This window comes from Indicator indicator, chromosome 6 (genome assembly GCF_027791375.1).
Source record: "Indicator indicator isolate 239-I01 chromosome 6, UM_Iind_1.1, whole genome shotgun sequence".
In the NCBI taxonomy this organism is placed as follows: domain Eukaryota; kingdom Metazoa; phylum Chordata; class Aves; order Piciformes; family Indicatoridae; genus Indicator; species Indicator indicator.
The window spans coordinates 4,842,895-4,857,149 of NC_072015.1; the positions used below are offsets into that span (position 1 = coordinate 4,842,895).

A 14,255-nucleotide genomic window follows, 5' to 3' on the forward strand; every position below is an offset into this window, starting at 1 on the left:
TTCAGCCCCTGGATTCCTGTTGGTTCTGTAGTGGCAGTAAACTCTGCCAATCATTTCCCGGGACCAGTTTTCATGTGACTGCGTACCAGCTCAGACGTATCTTTATCTTTGTGCAGACACAAGGGATAGTAGTGGCTACCTTGCTTCCATGGACATGACCTGCAAGGCCATTAAAGGAGCATACTGAGCTTCCTAAGGCTCTGTCCTCAATCCTACAGCAGGACACATTCAGGCTTGAAACCAAAGCAGAAGAATGCAATTGCCTTCTTGCTTTAACAATACCAGAGGCATACTTCCATCAAAAAAAAAAAAAATCCGCCGTTTATGCAAGAATTTTCTCTTCATGAGACATGAAACCAAGTTACAACAATGGGATCAGGGCAGCAGCATCCTCACCTGTGAACTGAAGAGCTTTTAAAGTTGGATTCAGTTCAGCAGAAAGAAATCACACTGACAATCTGAATACATATTTAGACTCTGAGCTCCTCCAGAGCTTGTTAGCATTCACTTTAACATATAAATACCATCCAGCAGGGCTGAGCATGTTCTAATGAATTACAGCAAAGCTTTATGTGGTACGTACTCTGGAATAATGGACTCTCTTTCATGCTGACCTGGTTTCAGGGGGCAGTCTTTTTAAATACTGGGAAGTGAAAGGCAGAAATGCAGCCCAGCTGTCAAACTTTTATATCAGAAATTATTTGGAAGATTTGGAGATATCAAATCATAAAATGAAGGGTTTATAATGGAAAGCCACCTCAGCCTTAAAATAAACTTCCTATCTTTCAGGACACAGTCTTCACATTTCTCACTAAAAACAAAGCTTTGATGATTCTCAGAGGTATGTAAATTCTGCAGTAATTCATTTAGTCAGTGACAATGCTCCACCTTCTAAATCAGACCTCCAACATGTCATTATCCGGTAGCTCAGAACTAGCTCTTTGTGTGAATATATAAAGACTGAAACCCGTGTTGAAAACAAAAGACAACCCCATTTACTAGCTCTTTGACATCTAGTCTTAAAAAGTGGTTTAAGAGAGAAATTAAAAGGAAAAGCATTCTCCTAACCTCTGTCTCTGTATTTGCAGGTACTCTGTAGATCGACACACTGATATGGACAGAGTATTCAACATCAATTCAGGAAATGGTTCGATATTTACTTCAAAACCCCTTGACCGGGAAACACTGCTATGGCACAACATTACAGTAATAGCAGCAGAGATCAGTAAGTCAAACCTAAATAGAACTGCTGTCCCTGCTGTAATGAATTTAGCCTTCTAGCTGAGTGTGTGGAAAGCATGGCTGGGCAGATGTCAGGCTATAGGGATAGTCCAATCAGTATTAATGAAGAAGCAGAAGCTCTGCAAGAGGTGATCTGCAGTTCTGTGTTTTATTAGGGGAGCAGTTCATGAAGAGGTAACTTGGCTGAGCAGGGAGCAAAGGTAACAATTCTGTGTTTTCTTATCAGAAATAGCCATTTTTAATTTTGATCATTATTGTTGAATTCTGCAATTGCATGCAGCAAGCAAGATGGTTTAAAGCCAAACTGAATTCAGTCTGATCCAAACTGAGTATAGCACAGGCTGGATGTTCATAAGACTAAGGTGGCTGAGCTGAGGTAGGTCCAAACCTGAGCAGGCTCAGATCTTAATCAGTTTTAAGGATTTTTATTTTTCACTTCATTTGTATCCTTTGAAATTACAATCTTTAGTTACAAAACAATCAGTTTAGGATTGCTTAGAAGTAATCTTGTGATAATAGTAGTCATGTTGATTTCTGGAACTGAAATACCATGAATATAAATAAGGATACTAGATGGCTTCAATAAACAGTTCTCTTCAATACTTTAAGCATATGGCATGCTCAAGTACTAGGAAATGCAATTCTATTTGCTTTTGAAGAGGCACAGTGCCTATGCTTGTGAAGCATGATGTAACGGTAGATAGATCTAACATAAACACCAGTTCCGAGACCATCACAAAGTCAACTCAGAGGTTAAACGGCTTAAAAAAAAACAAACCAAACCAAACCCCAAACCAAAACAACCCTAAAGACCACAAACCCAAACCAAACACCAAAAAACTCCCACAACCCATAACCGTATTCTGATACAATATAAGCTTTACTTTCTTACGTTGTATATGTGCATACGGCTCAATCACCTGCTGAATGGTGAGAAGAGTGTAACTAAGGAGTACTTGACTACAGCTTTCTTTGTTCTGCAGGTCTTTTTAAAATGGAAAACTCATGTGAAACAATGCAAATGAAGCAGGCAGATAGGGTTATGCAAAAGGATAGTGGGCTAGAGCCTGCAGGAATTATGTTTCTTAATAGTTTTCTCCCTCTAGGTATGTGGATTCAGCATACCAAATAGACTTCTGGCTGACTGTCAGTCAGGTGTTTGTGTTTCTATTAAGTCTTGAAGGGTTAAGATCTGTACATTACAGACTGAGTTCCTGAATAGAGGAGGAGAGGAAAAATAAAACCCTAAAAAGGAATGAAACACAACAACTTTAAAGAAGCACACTTGCATTGATCCTAGCAGAGGTGAAAAAACATACAGTACACAAAATTGTATACTGTCTGAAAACCAACTTAGTATCTATACAAAACACTCATTTAGTTCCTTGCCTCCTCCTCAAAGGGCAGACCTTCTACTGGGCCAGACCATCTCAACTAAACCTTTTGTGTCTGACACAGGCTTCTGTCTTAATCATTATTTCTCTTTAGTCTGAATCCTTCCAGGCTGCAACAAGCTACTTCCCAGGTTGTGCTTCACTGAGCCTAGACCAAATTTGGCATAAGTGGGGTAAATGCCTTCCAAGAGTAATTTTCTTGGTTGAAATGCAGCTACTGTTTAAACAAGTCTTTGTCTGAGCCAGGCTACCTCATTAATTTTAGTCTCAAGAGACCAGACTGGAAAGCATCACTGCTTAATGTTCCTGGCTAAATCCAGTAATTTCTAGGACACCTAGCTAAAGTCTTAGTCCACTAAATTCCACCTAATCACTGGTTGCTCTCAGTGACGTATCAACACTTCAAAATCCAACTGTATTTCACTGAAGTAATCTAAAAGAAATACCTAGTCAAGTTACAGGCAGGATGTGCATTCAGATGGATGGGTGCTGACTTTGATATATTAAAAGAAAGGGCTAAAAAAAGGTAAAGTCATAAGAAGACACATCTTTCAGCGATGACCATTTTTTATTTCATTTTACAGTAGAAAAAAATTTGGATGTACAGAAGTTGTTTTGCCTTTAATCATCTAGAATTGTCCATAAGTATAGACAGCTTGATTTTTTTAATGTTCTATTTCACCCGCATAAGCTACATTTAATCAGTATCTCAGAAAATCATGCTGTGGATGTTGCAAACAAATAGTTGGTGAAACACTAGGTCAGTACACATCTGGCTTAGTCAGAAGGCAAACTGGCAATAAAACTCAGTACACAGGGCTAGCAATTCACAGCTGCAGAATTACAGCTGATTTACTAGAGAGAATTCCCAGAGTACTTTAAAATATTCTTTACTTAACACATAAGGGTGAATCAACCATTGGCAAGACTTTGAGGCTGTGTTTTTTTTAAAAAGGGACATTTTAACAATTTGGTTGCTGCCTCAACAGAAAACATACCACTACAGAGATGAATGGATGTTTGAGTTTGTTGAGACTGTGGTGCTGTGAAATGGTGACCAGCAGTAATTAAAGGATAATGCAAACAAATAATTAGAAAAATGACAAAAGAAAACAAAACCACAAACAAACATTTAAGGATGTATACACACATTTCAACTTCCATTTCCATTAAATCAGAAAAAAGGCCCATATTTATAGAGCATAACATTTTAATGAAACTTCTATTTATTACAGTATTGTTTTAAATTGTGAGAATTTAAGCAGCTAGTAGTGAACCAAAAATATGTAATTCATTGTTCAAAAAGCAGGTTAGAAAACTATTGTAATTCTTCAAAGCGAAGAAACATGTTTGCCAATATATTTGAATGTTAGAAAAAATCAACATTTGTATTGCTGCATTTTACCACAGAATTCAGCCTAGCCTATGTTATACATAAAGCATTACTTTATACATTGAGTGAATTTAGCCCAGTGGTTCATATTAGAAAGTAGTTTATGTTTATGGGAGTCATATTAACTTCAATGGGACTATGGTGCTTGAAATCATAGTATTTTGTCCAAATGACTGAGCTCTCTAATACAAATATACAATGACAATTTTGGAGAAGGCATTTTCAAATTTATAAAAGCATGATAAACATAGTAATAGGACTTTTATTAAACCCTAACTCAACAAACTACTATAATGAATGCTTGTAGAAGCATAGAGTCTTAGATCTGCTGTATTATATTGTACTCTTTTTTCACTTGAATCATAGGTTAAAATGCATTAGTAATATGAGTAGGAAATTAACATGGCAAAATGCTGTGTGAACCCTCATGAAAGGAAGGGGGAAGGAAACTCATTTCAGTCGCACTCATTCCCACAGTGAGTATGTCTGGGTGACCTGGCCTTTGTGTGATACGAAGCACAAAGGACACAGACCAAATCCTGGCAATGCCTCTTGTTTTCCTTTGGATTGGTGATGACAAATTGGTTGGGGGACAGAACTTGTGCCTTGTAGGAGTCACTAGTTATTATGATATGCCTTTTTGCCTTAGAATCTTGCCTGTTTCATCACTGATGGTGCTTAGGCAAGGTTGCTGCCAGTGGCCTTTCTTCCTTATTTTATGTAAAGACTGTTTGTACCCAACAGAAAAAGCAACCATCTATACAACGTGGTGCATTTCCAAATGTTTTGATTTTTATCTAGAAAGATAACAATATTTTCCTCAGCATGTTATGCTTGGGAATATCCTTGTCAAATTCAGTCTCTTCACACTATACAGTCATTACAGGAGAAAAAAAAACATTTTCATATGGGGATCTACAGATTCTATATAATGCTTATGTTCTTCAGCTGCTACATTTTAGTGTTAACTCTAGAATAGCAGACAAATCAATTCAAAAGGGATTAGAAAATATGTGATCAACAGCTTCAGATACTAATTCTGTAACATAATGGTAATCCTGGTAGCTTAAGAAACTGTATCACAAGTTTGTAAGAGATAGAACATTATATTACAGATGGAGAGTAAAAAAACCAAAACAATAATTGCATCTTCATGACTCTTCAGTCTTCCTGCTTCAGAGTTAACAAAGGGATTATGTTCTAAAAACTTTCTTGCCATCAAACTGTGTCAGGCTAATAAACAGGCTTCATTTTAGTTCCCGTATTATATTTTTATACACGTGTTTATCACACATACTTATGTGGAGCGTTCAAAGGAATTTGGAAATCCTGAACTCCAACTCAACTGTTTAGCCTACACAGAATCAGAGTAATGATAACACAGCATCATTTTGTGGAATTCACCCCATACCATGTTCCGCAGAAAGCAGCAGAATAAAAGTGGAGTGTTGCGTGTGAGAAGAATGAAGGCAACGAGCCCCTAAGTTTTCCCTTTTCTTCTCCTGCGCTAAGTCAATAGCTGTGCTAAATAAAATCTCTATTCTTTCTGGTTTTGTCATTTCAGACAACCCAAAAGAAAGTAGCCGTGTCCCAGTGTTCATTAAAGTTCTGGATGTAAATGACAATGCTCCGGAGTTTGCCATGTTTTATGAGACATTCGTCTGTGAAAATGCAAAGGCAGAACAGGTGTGGTGTCTGCTTGTATTAAGAAAAACACTACAAATTAATTGAGTTTTGCTACTATTCTTACATCATCTCATCAAGAGGCATACTTTGCATTGCATCAAGCTGTCAGGTTTGCAGAATTTAAACAGCAGCTGCACTGATCTGATTACGCTTAGTGTTCTTGCAGCTAATGTGACAGTATGTTTTAGACTGTTTTCTGTATTGTACCTTGTTATCCCTGATTAATCATCATTCCATGATTCTCTGCTTTATTCAGACACCTCCACTGTCTCCTTCAAAAAAAAATTTCAGGTCCATTAACTGTTGCAAGTCCTGTCTGTGATACAGCTAATTCCTGCCAGATAACTCTCACTCTAACAGTCCTATTACTAAATGGTTCAAAGTAGCAGATAATCTCGAAGGAAGATTGAGCCAAACAATTAGTGTGACATGAGATTTGGGTAGATAAATACACAGCCAGCTTGGACTGTCAACATCACCTTTCATCTTTATTTCTTGTCCCATGCAAAGGATTCCTGCCTGTCTAGAGTGCCATCAGCCCAAAACTGTTGGTTCAATTCAGCATGATTTTCCTGCCAACATTCAAGTTCATTATGTTACTGACTGGTGGCACAGGATAAAATAGCAAGGCAGTGACTGGCTGGAAAGCAGCCCTGAGGAGAGGGACTTGGGGGTGCTGGTGGATGAGAAGCTCAACATGAGCTGTCAATGTGCACTTGCAGCCCAGAAAGCCAACCAGAGCCTGGGCTGCATCAAGAGAAGTGTGGCCAGCAGGTCAAGGGAGGTGATTCTTCCCCTCTACTCAGGGCTCTCACCCCTCTGGTGAGACCCCACCTGGAGTACTATGTCCAGTTCTGGAGCCCCTATTACAAGATGGATATGGACATGCTGGAAGGTGTCCAGAGAAGGGCCACCAGGATGATCAGAGGGCTGGAGCACCTCTCCTATGAGGACAGACTGAAAGAGTTGGGGCTGTTCAGTCTGGAGAAGAGAAGGCTCTGAGGTGACCTTCTTGTGGCTTTTCAGTATCTGAAGGGGGACTGCAAGAAAGCTGGGGAGGGACTTTTTAGGATATCAGGTAGTGATAGGACTAGGGGGAATGGAATAAAGCTGGAAGTGGGGAGATTCAGGCTGGAGGTGAGGAAGAAGTTCTTCCCTATGAGAGTGGTGAGAGCCTGGAATGGGTTGTCCAGGGAGGTGGTTGAGGCCCCATCCCTGGAGGTGTTTAAGGCCAGGCTGGATGAGGCTCTGGCCAGCCTGCTCTAGTGTGAGGTGTCCCTGCCCATGGCAGGGGGGTTGGAACTGGCTGATCCTTGTGGTCCCGTCCAACCCTGACTGATTCTATGATTCTATAACTCTAATCAGCATCAGCAGCATATGAATCACTTTTCTTAAGCTCACCATAGCAGCATCAGCCTTAAAGTTGAAGGAAAAAAATGGATATGATAAGATTGCTTTATAATCCTAGAGTACATAAATAAGCATAAGGTCCATTGATCCTGAAGGTAATTTTTTCCTATCGTTTCAGCTGATACAAACGTTAAGTGCTGTTGATAAAGATGACTCTTACAGTGGACATCAGTTTTCATTCTCCTTACCTCCAGAGACAGCGAGCAGCTCCAACTTTACACTACAGGACAATAGAGGTGAATTTCTAGGAAGACCCTTCTTATTTTCTCATCCTTGCTTTCATCCTTCAGATGATGATATAATGTGTGCTTTTTGTTTCCAGACAACACAGCAGGGATTTTCACCCGAAAAACCAGATATAACCGGCATGAAATGAGTACCTACTTCTTGCCAGTGGTAATATCAGACAATGACTACCCTATCCAGAGCAGCACTGAAACGGTGACTATTCGAGTGTGTGCTTGCGACCATCGAGGAAAGATGCTGTCCTGTAATGCAGAAGCCTTGGTTCATCCTACAGGTCTTAGCACTGGGGCTCTTATTGCCATTCTTCTCTGTATCATTATATTACTTGGTAAGTATCTCAGAGGCACTTTGTTCCTTTCATGGTCATTTTGCACTGGTACAAGTGATTATACCAAGGCTAGGATGACAGCAAAGCAAAAGTATCCTTGCCTTATCCTGCATTTGTATTACTGTATTTCCCTCTCTGAGGGAATATAGAACACATCACACCTAATCTTAGTATCATCTCTCTTACTGGTTTCAGAGGTGCAACAGAAGGCGACCAGATAACTTAGTGTTAAACAATTAACATCCTGTATCTAAATGGAGAAATCTCAGTACTTCTGAGAAAAAAGTATGCTGAAATAGAGTGGCACTCTCTCCAAAGCTGTGGGGTCCTCCCCTTCAGGCACCTGTAAGTATGAAGAGATTAGATCCTGAGTGTGGAGAGCTCACGGATCTCTCCCCACAGCACTCACAGAAGCTCAACGTTTGTTACAAAAATAAGGAGAGTTTGCAACATCTCTCACATTCCTCTCACTCCGGTTCCACCACTCTCGTACAGCAAACAGAGATGGTTGATCCCTCAGCAATTAGCCATAATCTGTTCACGTGGGGAGAACTGTACAGTACAACAAAGGCAGTTCTCAGGGAGTCACTATTATTGACCTTTAGTATCTGGACAGGAAAGAAGGGAGTCAGACCAATTTTAGAGCAGTACAGTCGTGCCAGGGAGAAAATGTTTCCTCAGTGATTCCACTTCTTTCTGCAATAATTGTATCTTGGACTTGCCTGGAAAACAGAAGGCTCTGGGGAGACCTAATAACAACCTTCCAATACCTGAAGGGGGACTACAAGAAGGGTGGAGAGACACTGTTTACAAAGGCCTGTAGTGATAGGACAAGGGGCAATGACTTCAAACTAGAGAAGAGTAGATTCAGATTGGATGTTAGGAATGAGTCCTTTATCATGAGGGTAGTGGAACACTGGAACAGGCTGCCCAGGGAGGTGGTTTGGGCCCCATCCTTGAAGATACACAAAGTGAGGCTCGACAGGGCTCTGGGTAAGCTGATCTAGTTAAGGATACCCTTGCTGGGGTTGGACTATATCAGGTTGCTCAGAGCCCAAGGCTCAGAGCCTTGAGTGTTTCCAGGGATGGGGCACCCACCACCTTTCCAGGTAACCTGTTTCGGTGTTCCACCACCTTCATTACTGATCTTTACTATTAATAAAATTTCTCTCTCCAGTGATAACTCAAAGATCATGTTGTGATTCTCAGACTTCAACACTATAGTCATGTCTTGCCCATATGTGCACTATCCTGTTTTCAGAAAAGATTCCCACAGTAACAATCTTACCCTTAATTCACCATTTAATTAATTTCACAAAACATGGTATCATTGCCTATAACGGCTGAGCTCACTTTGTATCAAGTTCCTTACCAGAAAAAGAAATCCAGTGCTGCAGATAGTCTTGCACTCATTAGTACAACTTTGCTCATTAATATCAATCTGACATTAAACTATTAACTGGTTTATGTCAATCGAAAATAATTGATTCCGTGCGCTAAACAGCACTTTATGTCAATTACTGCTCATGCCACCATGCACCATAAGCAGATTTTCAATTAACTCAGCTATATAATTTTCTGTTTTCAGGATGGTTGCAGGGTTTGCATGTGCAACCACTACTGAGTGAAAAACAATACTTTGGGCAGATCTGAACCACAACTTAAAGTTTAGCAGCAACAAAAAATGCCTGTAAATTGCTCAGTTTATTTGCAGTTTGAGTAAGTCTAACAGCTTATCAGCAGGCCTCAGACATTCCTAAACACTCACATGCAAATTAAGGTGATGTACTTTAAAATATAACTTCCAACGCTTTGGGGGTTTTTCCTTCGAGTTCAGCACAAAATAAGAAAATTCAAGTATCAGAGATGTAACATAATTATCTAAGCTTCATCTTTGCACATTGTGTGTAACACTGGTTTTGTTAATGAGCTACTTCAGCAGCCCCTCAGTGTAAAAACTACCATTCCTGTGCTTTCTCAGGTCATTCTATCAGGCAATAATCCAGAAGCCCATTCGAAATTGATGCTGTGTTTTTCAAGTTCTCCAAAATTTTCTCCATCTATCTCTGTTTTTCTCACATAGACCTTCCCTCAATCCTCTCATACAGTGTCATAGATTTATGGTCTGAAAGAACAGAATTCTCTCTTACGAGCACAAAGAATCGTCACTCAGATTAGGACCTTTACATGACAACATAAGTAAATCCTCACCATTAGGGTAATAGCTTGAGCTTTCACCATCTGAACCAGCCCTCCAATGTCTTCAGTTTCACCTCCTCATTTATTTCCTTTCAACTCATATCAACAGATGTTGGCCCTTACACCATTCCTATAGTAAAGTCACAGCAGGAATTAGAGCATTTTCCTGTGTTTCTGTAATCAATGGAGAGAAAGAAACTTCCACAATATGCAATTGAGCACACCTATAGAGAACATCTTGCTCAAAACAATCCTGCAGGGGAGACCATCAGATTAAAAAAATATATATAATAAAATAAGCTTTGCTTTTTGTCTGTTGAAAGAAGCTAAGACAGACAAGTTTCAAATGGCTAAAATTTTGGGTAGAAAATGTCCTTAGCCCTTGGCATTGTTCTTAAAAAGGCTACAAATAAGAAAGGGACTACCAAAAAAAAAAAAGTTAAGTGTGCTTCAACTTACATACAGCTCTAGAAACACAGGTGATATGGAAGATAATTTTGATCCACTTTATCATCTTATGAGTTTAGACACTTCCTGCTTTGATTTGCTATGAAAGAATAATGAAGTCACTAAAATGTCTCATCTCTTGGATTTTGCACAGCAGAGCTGAAATACTGGGCACTGTGGATCTCAGACTAACAAAGCAACAGTGGTAATATTAATACATCCCTGCTCCTTGCTGATGTTCATTTGTAAATATTCAGCCATTTACCATCTTAAGGGAGAATTCAGCTAAGAAATCCGAAATAAGCTTCTAAAGGAAATGGTATTGAACAGATTCCCTTCCATCCTCTGTGCCTTCTCCTTCAATAGTACCATTGGTAAAAATATTTAAATTTGGATCAGGCCTTTCGAAAAAGTTCCTGCCCTCCAATAAATTAAAAATGCACGTATATACAATTTAGAATGAAAGGCATAAAATATCTGTTTGAGAAATCTTATGCCTTTGGCAGATTAAAAAATATCATTACCATATCTCATCATGCAAGATTTAAGATGTGCTTTTTTTTAAGGCACTGTACTTTGTAAAAATATCCCAGTGTCGTTAATAAAACTTGGGCTTTGTGCTAGCTAAAAATCCACTCCATATTCCAAGCTTTTTTTTTTTTTCCAGAGGAGGACAGATTTACTTATCTTAAAATACAGCTCTGCTAACCTTTTATCCCAGCCCAGTAGTTACTAGCCTGGTGCACAGCACAAGTTGCATCTCAGTCCAGGGGTTTAAAGGTAAGTAACGTCTGATGTTCCTTGTTTTGGGAGAAAGTCTTTCCTACTTCTCAACTCTCATGAAACTTGTTCTGTTCTCAAGGCAATGAAATTGCTGTGTGACTCAGGGTAAAAATGCGCCTGCTGACAAAAAGACACTCCACTTGGCTTCTTACAAGCTTGACGTTTCCTTTCTTCTAGTGTATGTTCATGCCATCTCATCTCCCAGGGTACTCACCGACAGAACAAGCACAGTTTGAAAACCTGATATGCGTGTTTGCAGTTTTGCAAAACATCTTTTACAACTTTGAATTTGAGCAGAGGCGTAGCATTTCTTCTGGGTTTTAATGGAGTTAGGGATTAACCTTTCCCTTTCTCTTCCCCTGTTATTTTTGTTTCCAGTTACAGTAGTGCTGTTTGCAGCACTGAGACGGCAGCGGAAGAAAGAGCCTTTGATTATTTCCAAAGAAGACATCAGAGACAACATTGTCAGTTATAATGATGAAGGTGGTGGAGAGGAAGACACCCAGGCATTTGATATCGGCACACTGAGAAATCCTGAAGCCATAGATGACAATAAATTACGCAGAGACATTGTGCCAGAAACACTTTTTATGCCACGGCGAACTGCAACGGTGCGAGATAATGCAGATGTCAGAGATTTCATTAACCAAAGGTTAAAGGACAATGATACAGACCCAACAGCACCCCCATATGACTCGTTAGCAACCTATGCGTACGAAGGTAACGGTTCTGTGGCCCAATCCCTCAGCTCCTTGGAGTCAGTGACTACGGAAGGAGATCAGGACTACGATTACCTCAGTGACTGGGGCCCTCGGTTTAAAAAGCTGGCAGATATGTATGGCGCAATGGACAGTGACAGAGACTCTTAATATGTTGCCTTTTTTCCCCCCCTTACTCGTTTTCAGAAACAGCATTGAGATAAGTGAAGTGGCTATTTCTATTTCTCCACAGCTGTGTAAAATTCTACCTGTTCCAATTGTATAATGACTGCAGCCTGTGTGGATCAGCTGTCAGAAAACTTTTTCTAGTACCATTATATGAGCTTCCAAGAGGCAAAATTCTTATTTTTTAGTGCATCCAGTTTACCCAGCCAATCTTACTGGCATGGCAGTGGTGGAAGGGAAAAAAAAGGATCAGACGGGGAGCAATATTTTTACTTATTCTGCTTATATTGTAAATTGGAGTATATTACTGTTTAAGGTCACTTGCTCTTTTTACTTGTATTCAGACTATACAGCTCAGATGACTGCTCTGTCAATTGTGTATTGCACATCCCAATGTAATGAGATACCCTAGTTTACCTTGTGTATTATAGTCAAAAGTAGTGGTGATGGAATGAAGGTTTATTATACGAGTAAGCTGAGAAAAAAAAAATCCATCAAACAAGCATTTTACTCATAAAGAGAATAGAAGGGTGTAATGGTCATTCAAATCTAAGTGTTTTTCTAGAGGTCGCCATTGCCCCCCATTGCACTGAATCATACTAACACACACATAGAAAAAGAGTTCATTGACTGCTATGTATATATTCTGACCTGGCACTGCTGGAGAGATGTGTGTGCGTGCATGTGGGTGTGGTCAGTGGCCCCAATGTCTAATTCTTGGATGGTTTCCTAGTTCTAACCCGGACTTGCCTTGTGATAATAAGGCAAGTCATCTAATCTAGCTCCAGATTAGATCATGACTTTGGAGGAAGCAGCAGATCGTAACTGTGCTTTTCTTCATACTTCTTTGATTGGCCTCCTCTTGCATGTCAGTTCAGTGGTGACCGCTCTGCTGGGGAGGTGGGAGTCAGACTTTTCATATTCAACTACTTCTGCTTGTTCTCATGTGCAGCAGGAGAGCAGGAGCCTCAAAGGGCCTATCACCCTTTGGGGAAAAAGAACAACTGCAAAGGAAGAAAATGTTCTTTTCTTGTCCTAACCTTCCCCACCAGGATGCCTAGGATGGCTTCCTGACTTCCTCTCTGCCCAGTCTTGCTATCTGTAAAGTGGGGAAATAATGCCTACCTCATCAGGATGTTTTAAGAGTTACGTAAGTCATTTGGAAAATGCTTTAGAGATTGAAAATGCTGGCATACTGCAGGAGGAAGTAATTTCTCATGCTTTTGGGTGGTTATTTTCCTTTTTTTTTTCTTTTTCCAGATTCAAGCCCTGAATGCAAAAGTGAGAATCAATCATCATTCCAGTGGCCTGAATAGTAGGGTTTATAGCTACAACTCATTTTATAAATAAACTATTCAGACAGGGTTCTTAAGAACTTCAACAAAAGGTAAAACTTTAGTCACAAGTCTCTCTCTGTGTATTTGTCTTCCTTGCCAAGCTATGTTACTTTTGTCCAGAAGTGGGGTGGGGGGAGAAGATGTCATAGTTTCAGGCCAAAACAGTTTTCTTTACAGCTCGTGCACCACTCAGTATTTCTATTGGTTTGGCAATCACTTAGTTTATACTCTTCAAATGCAGCCACCTAGGAGAGGCTTAATGGAGAAAACCCTAAGAGGCTGCCATGGACATATGCAATTCCAGGAGCTAAACTTGTACCGTATTGCAAAGTAGGGATGCAGCCTATTGGTATTGTGCCAAGGAAAGATGGCATTTTAAATGTTATTTTAATATACCTCATAAGCAATTAATCTCATGCATTTTATGTTGAAGCAGTATTTAATAACAGAATTGCAGGAATGGATCTGTTTTCCTCCTCCCCGAAATCTTAACTGAATCAGTTCGAAAACTAAACAGCTCAAATTTACTCTAAAAAGAGAGAAGGGGGAAGAAAACCTAATAAACAGCAACTTTAAAGGGATTAAGACTGAATCCCTGGAACTCATTATTCCTAGAGAGTTAAATAAAGAAAAAAGTATAAGACTCATACAACCACAACGACAGAAGATGAGCGAGTCATGCTGTGCTACACAGCTAGAAGTGGGAAGGACTCCTTCACAGTGAGGAGTATGTTTGTAGGTCTAGGGCAAGGCATCTAATGGCCAGCACCATTGATTAGGTGGATGTTCAGAAAGGAGGAGCCCAGAGTTCCAAAGGGTGCTGAACCTCTGGTCTCACCCAGGGCCCCTCAGAGTGCTTCATTCCAGCAGAACAAGGTGTCCAACTCCATTATTAAGGCAGGGCTG

The 14,255-nt window shown here is 39.9% G+C and overlaps 1 protein-coding gene across 4 annotated transcripts in view; it reads left to right on the plus strand.

Moving 5' to 3' along the window:
- Positions 1–11,997, plus strand: part of LOC128967622 (cadherin-6) — a 47,662-nt gene extending 35,665 nt beyond the window's left edge. For 2 of the 4 annotated variants that reach the window (XM_054381804.1, XM_054381806.1), the window contains 5 exons: positions 1,089–1,225; positions 5,594–5,715; positions 7,244–7,361; positions 7,448–7,699; positions 11,507–11,997. In XM_054381804.1, coding sequence (XP_054237779.1) covers positions 1,089–1,225; positions 5,594–5,715; positions 7,244–7,361; positions 7,448–7,699; positions 11,507–11,997 — 1,120 coding nt within the window. Of the gene's footprint in view, positions 1–1,088; positions 1,226–5,593; positions 5,723–7,220; positions 7,362–7,447; positions 7,700–11,506 lie in introns of all 4 variants that reach the window. The other 2 variants (XM_054381803.1, XM_054381805.1) reach the window with 2 other exon arrangements.
- The last annotated feature ends 2,258 nt before the right edge of the window (positions 11,998–14,255 follow it).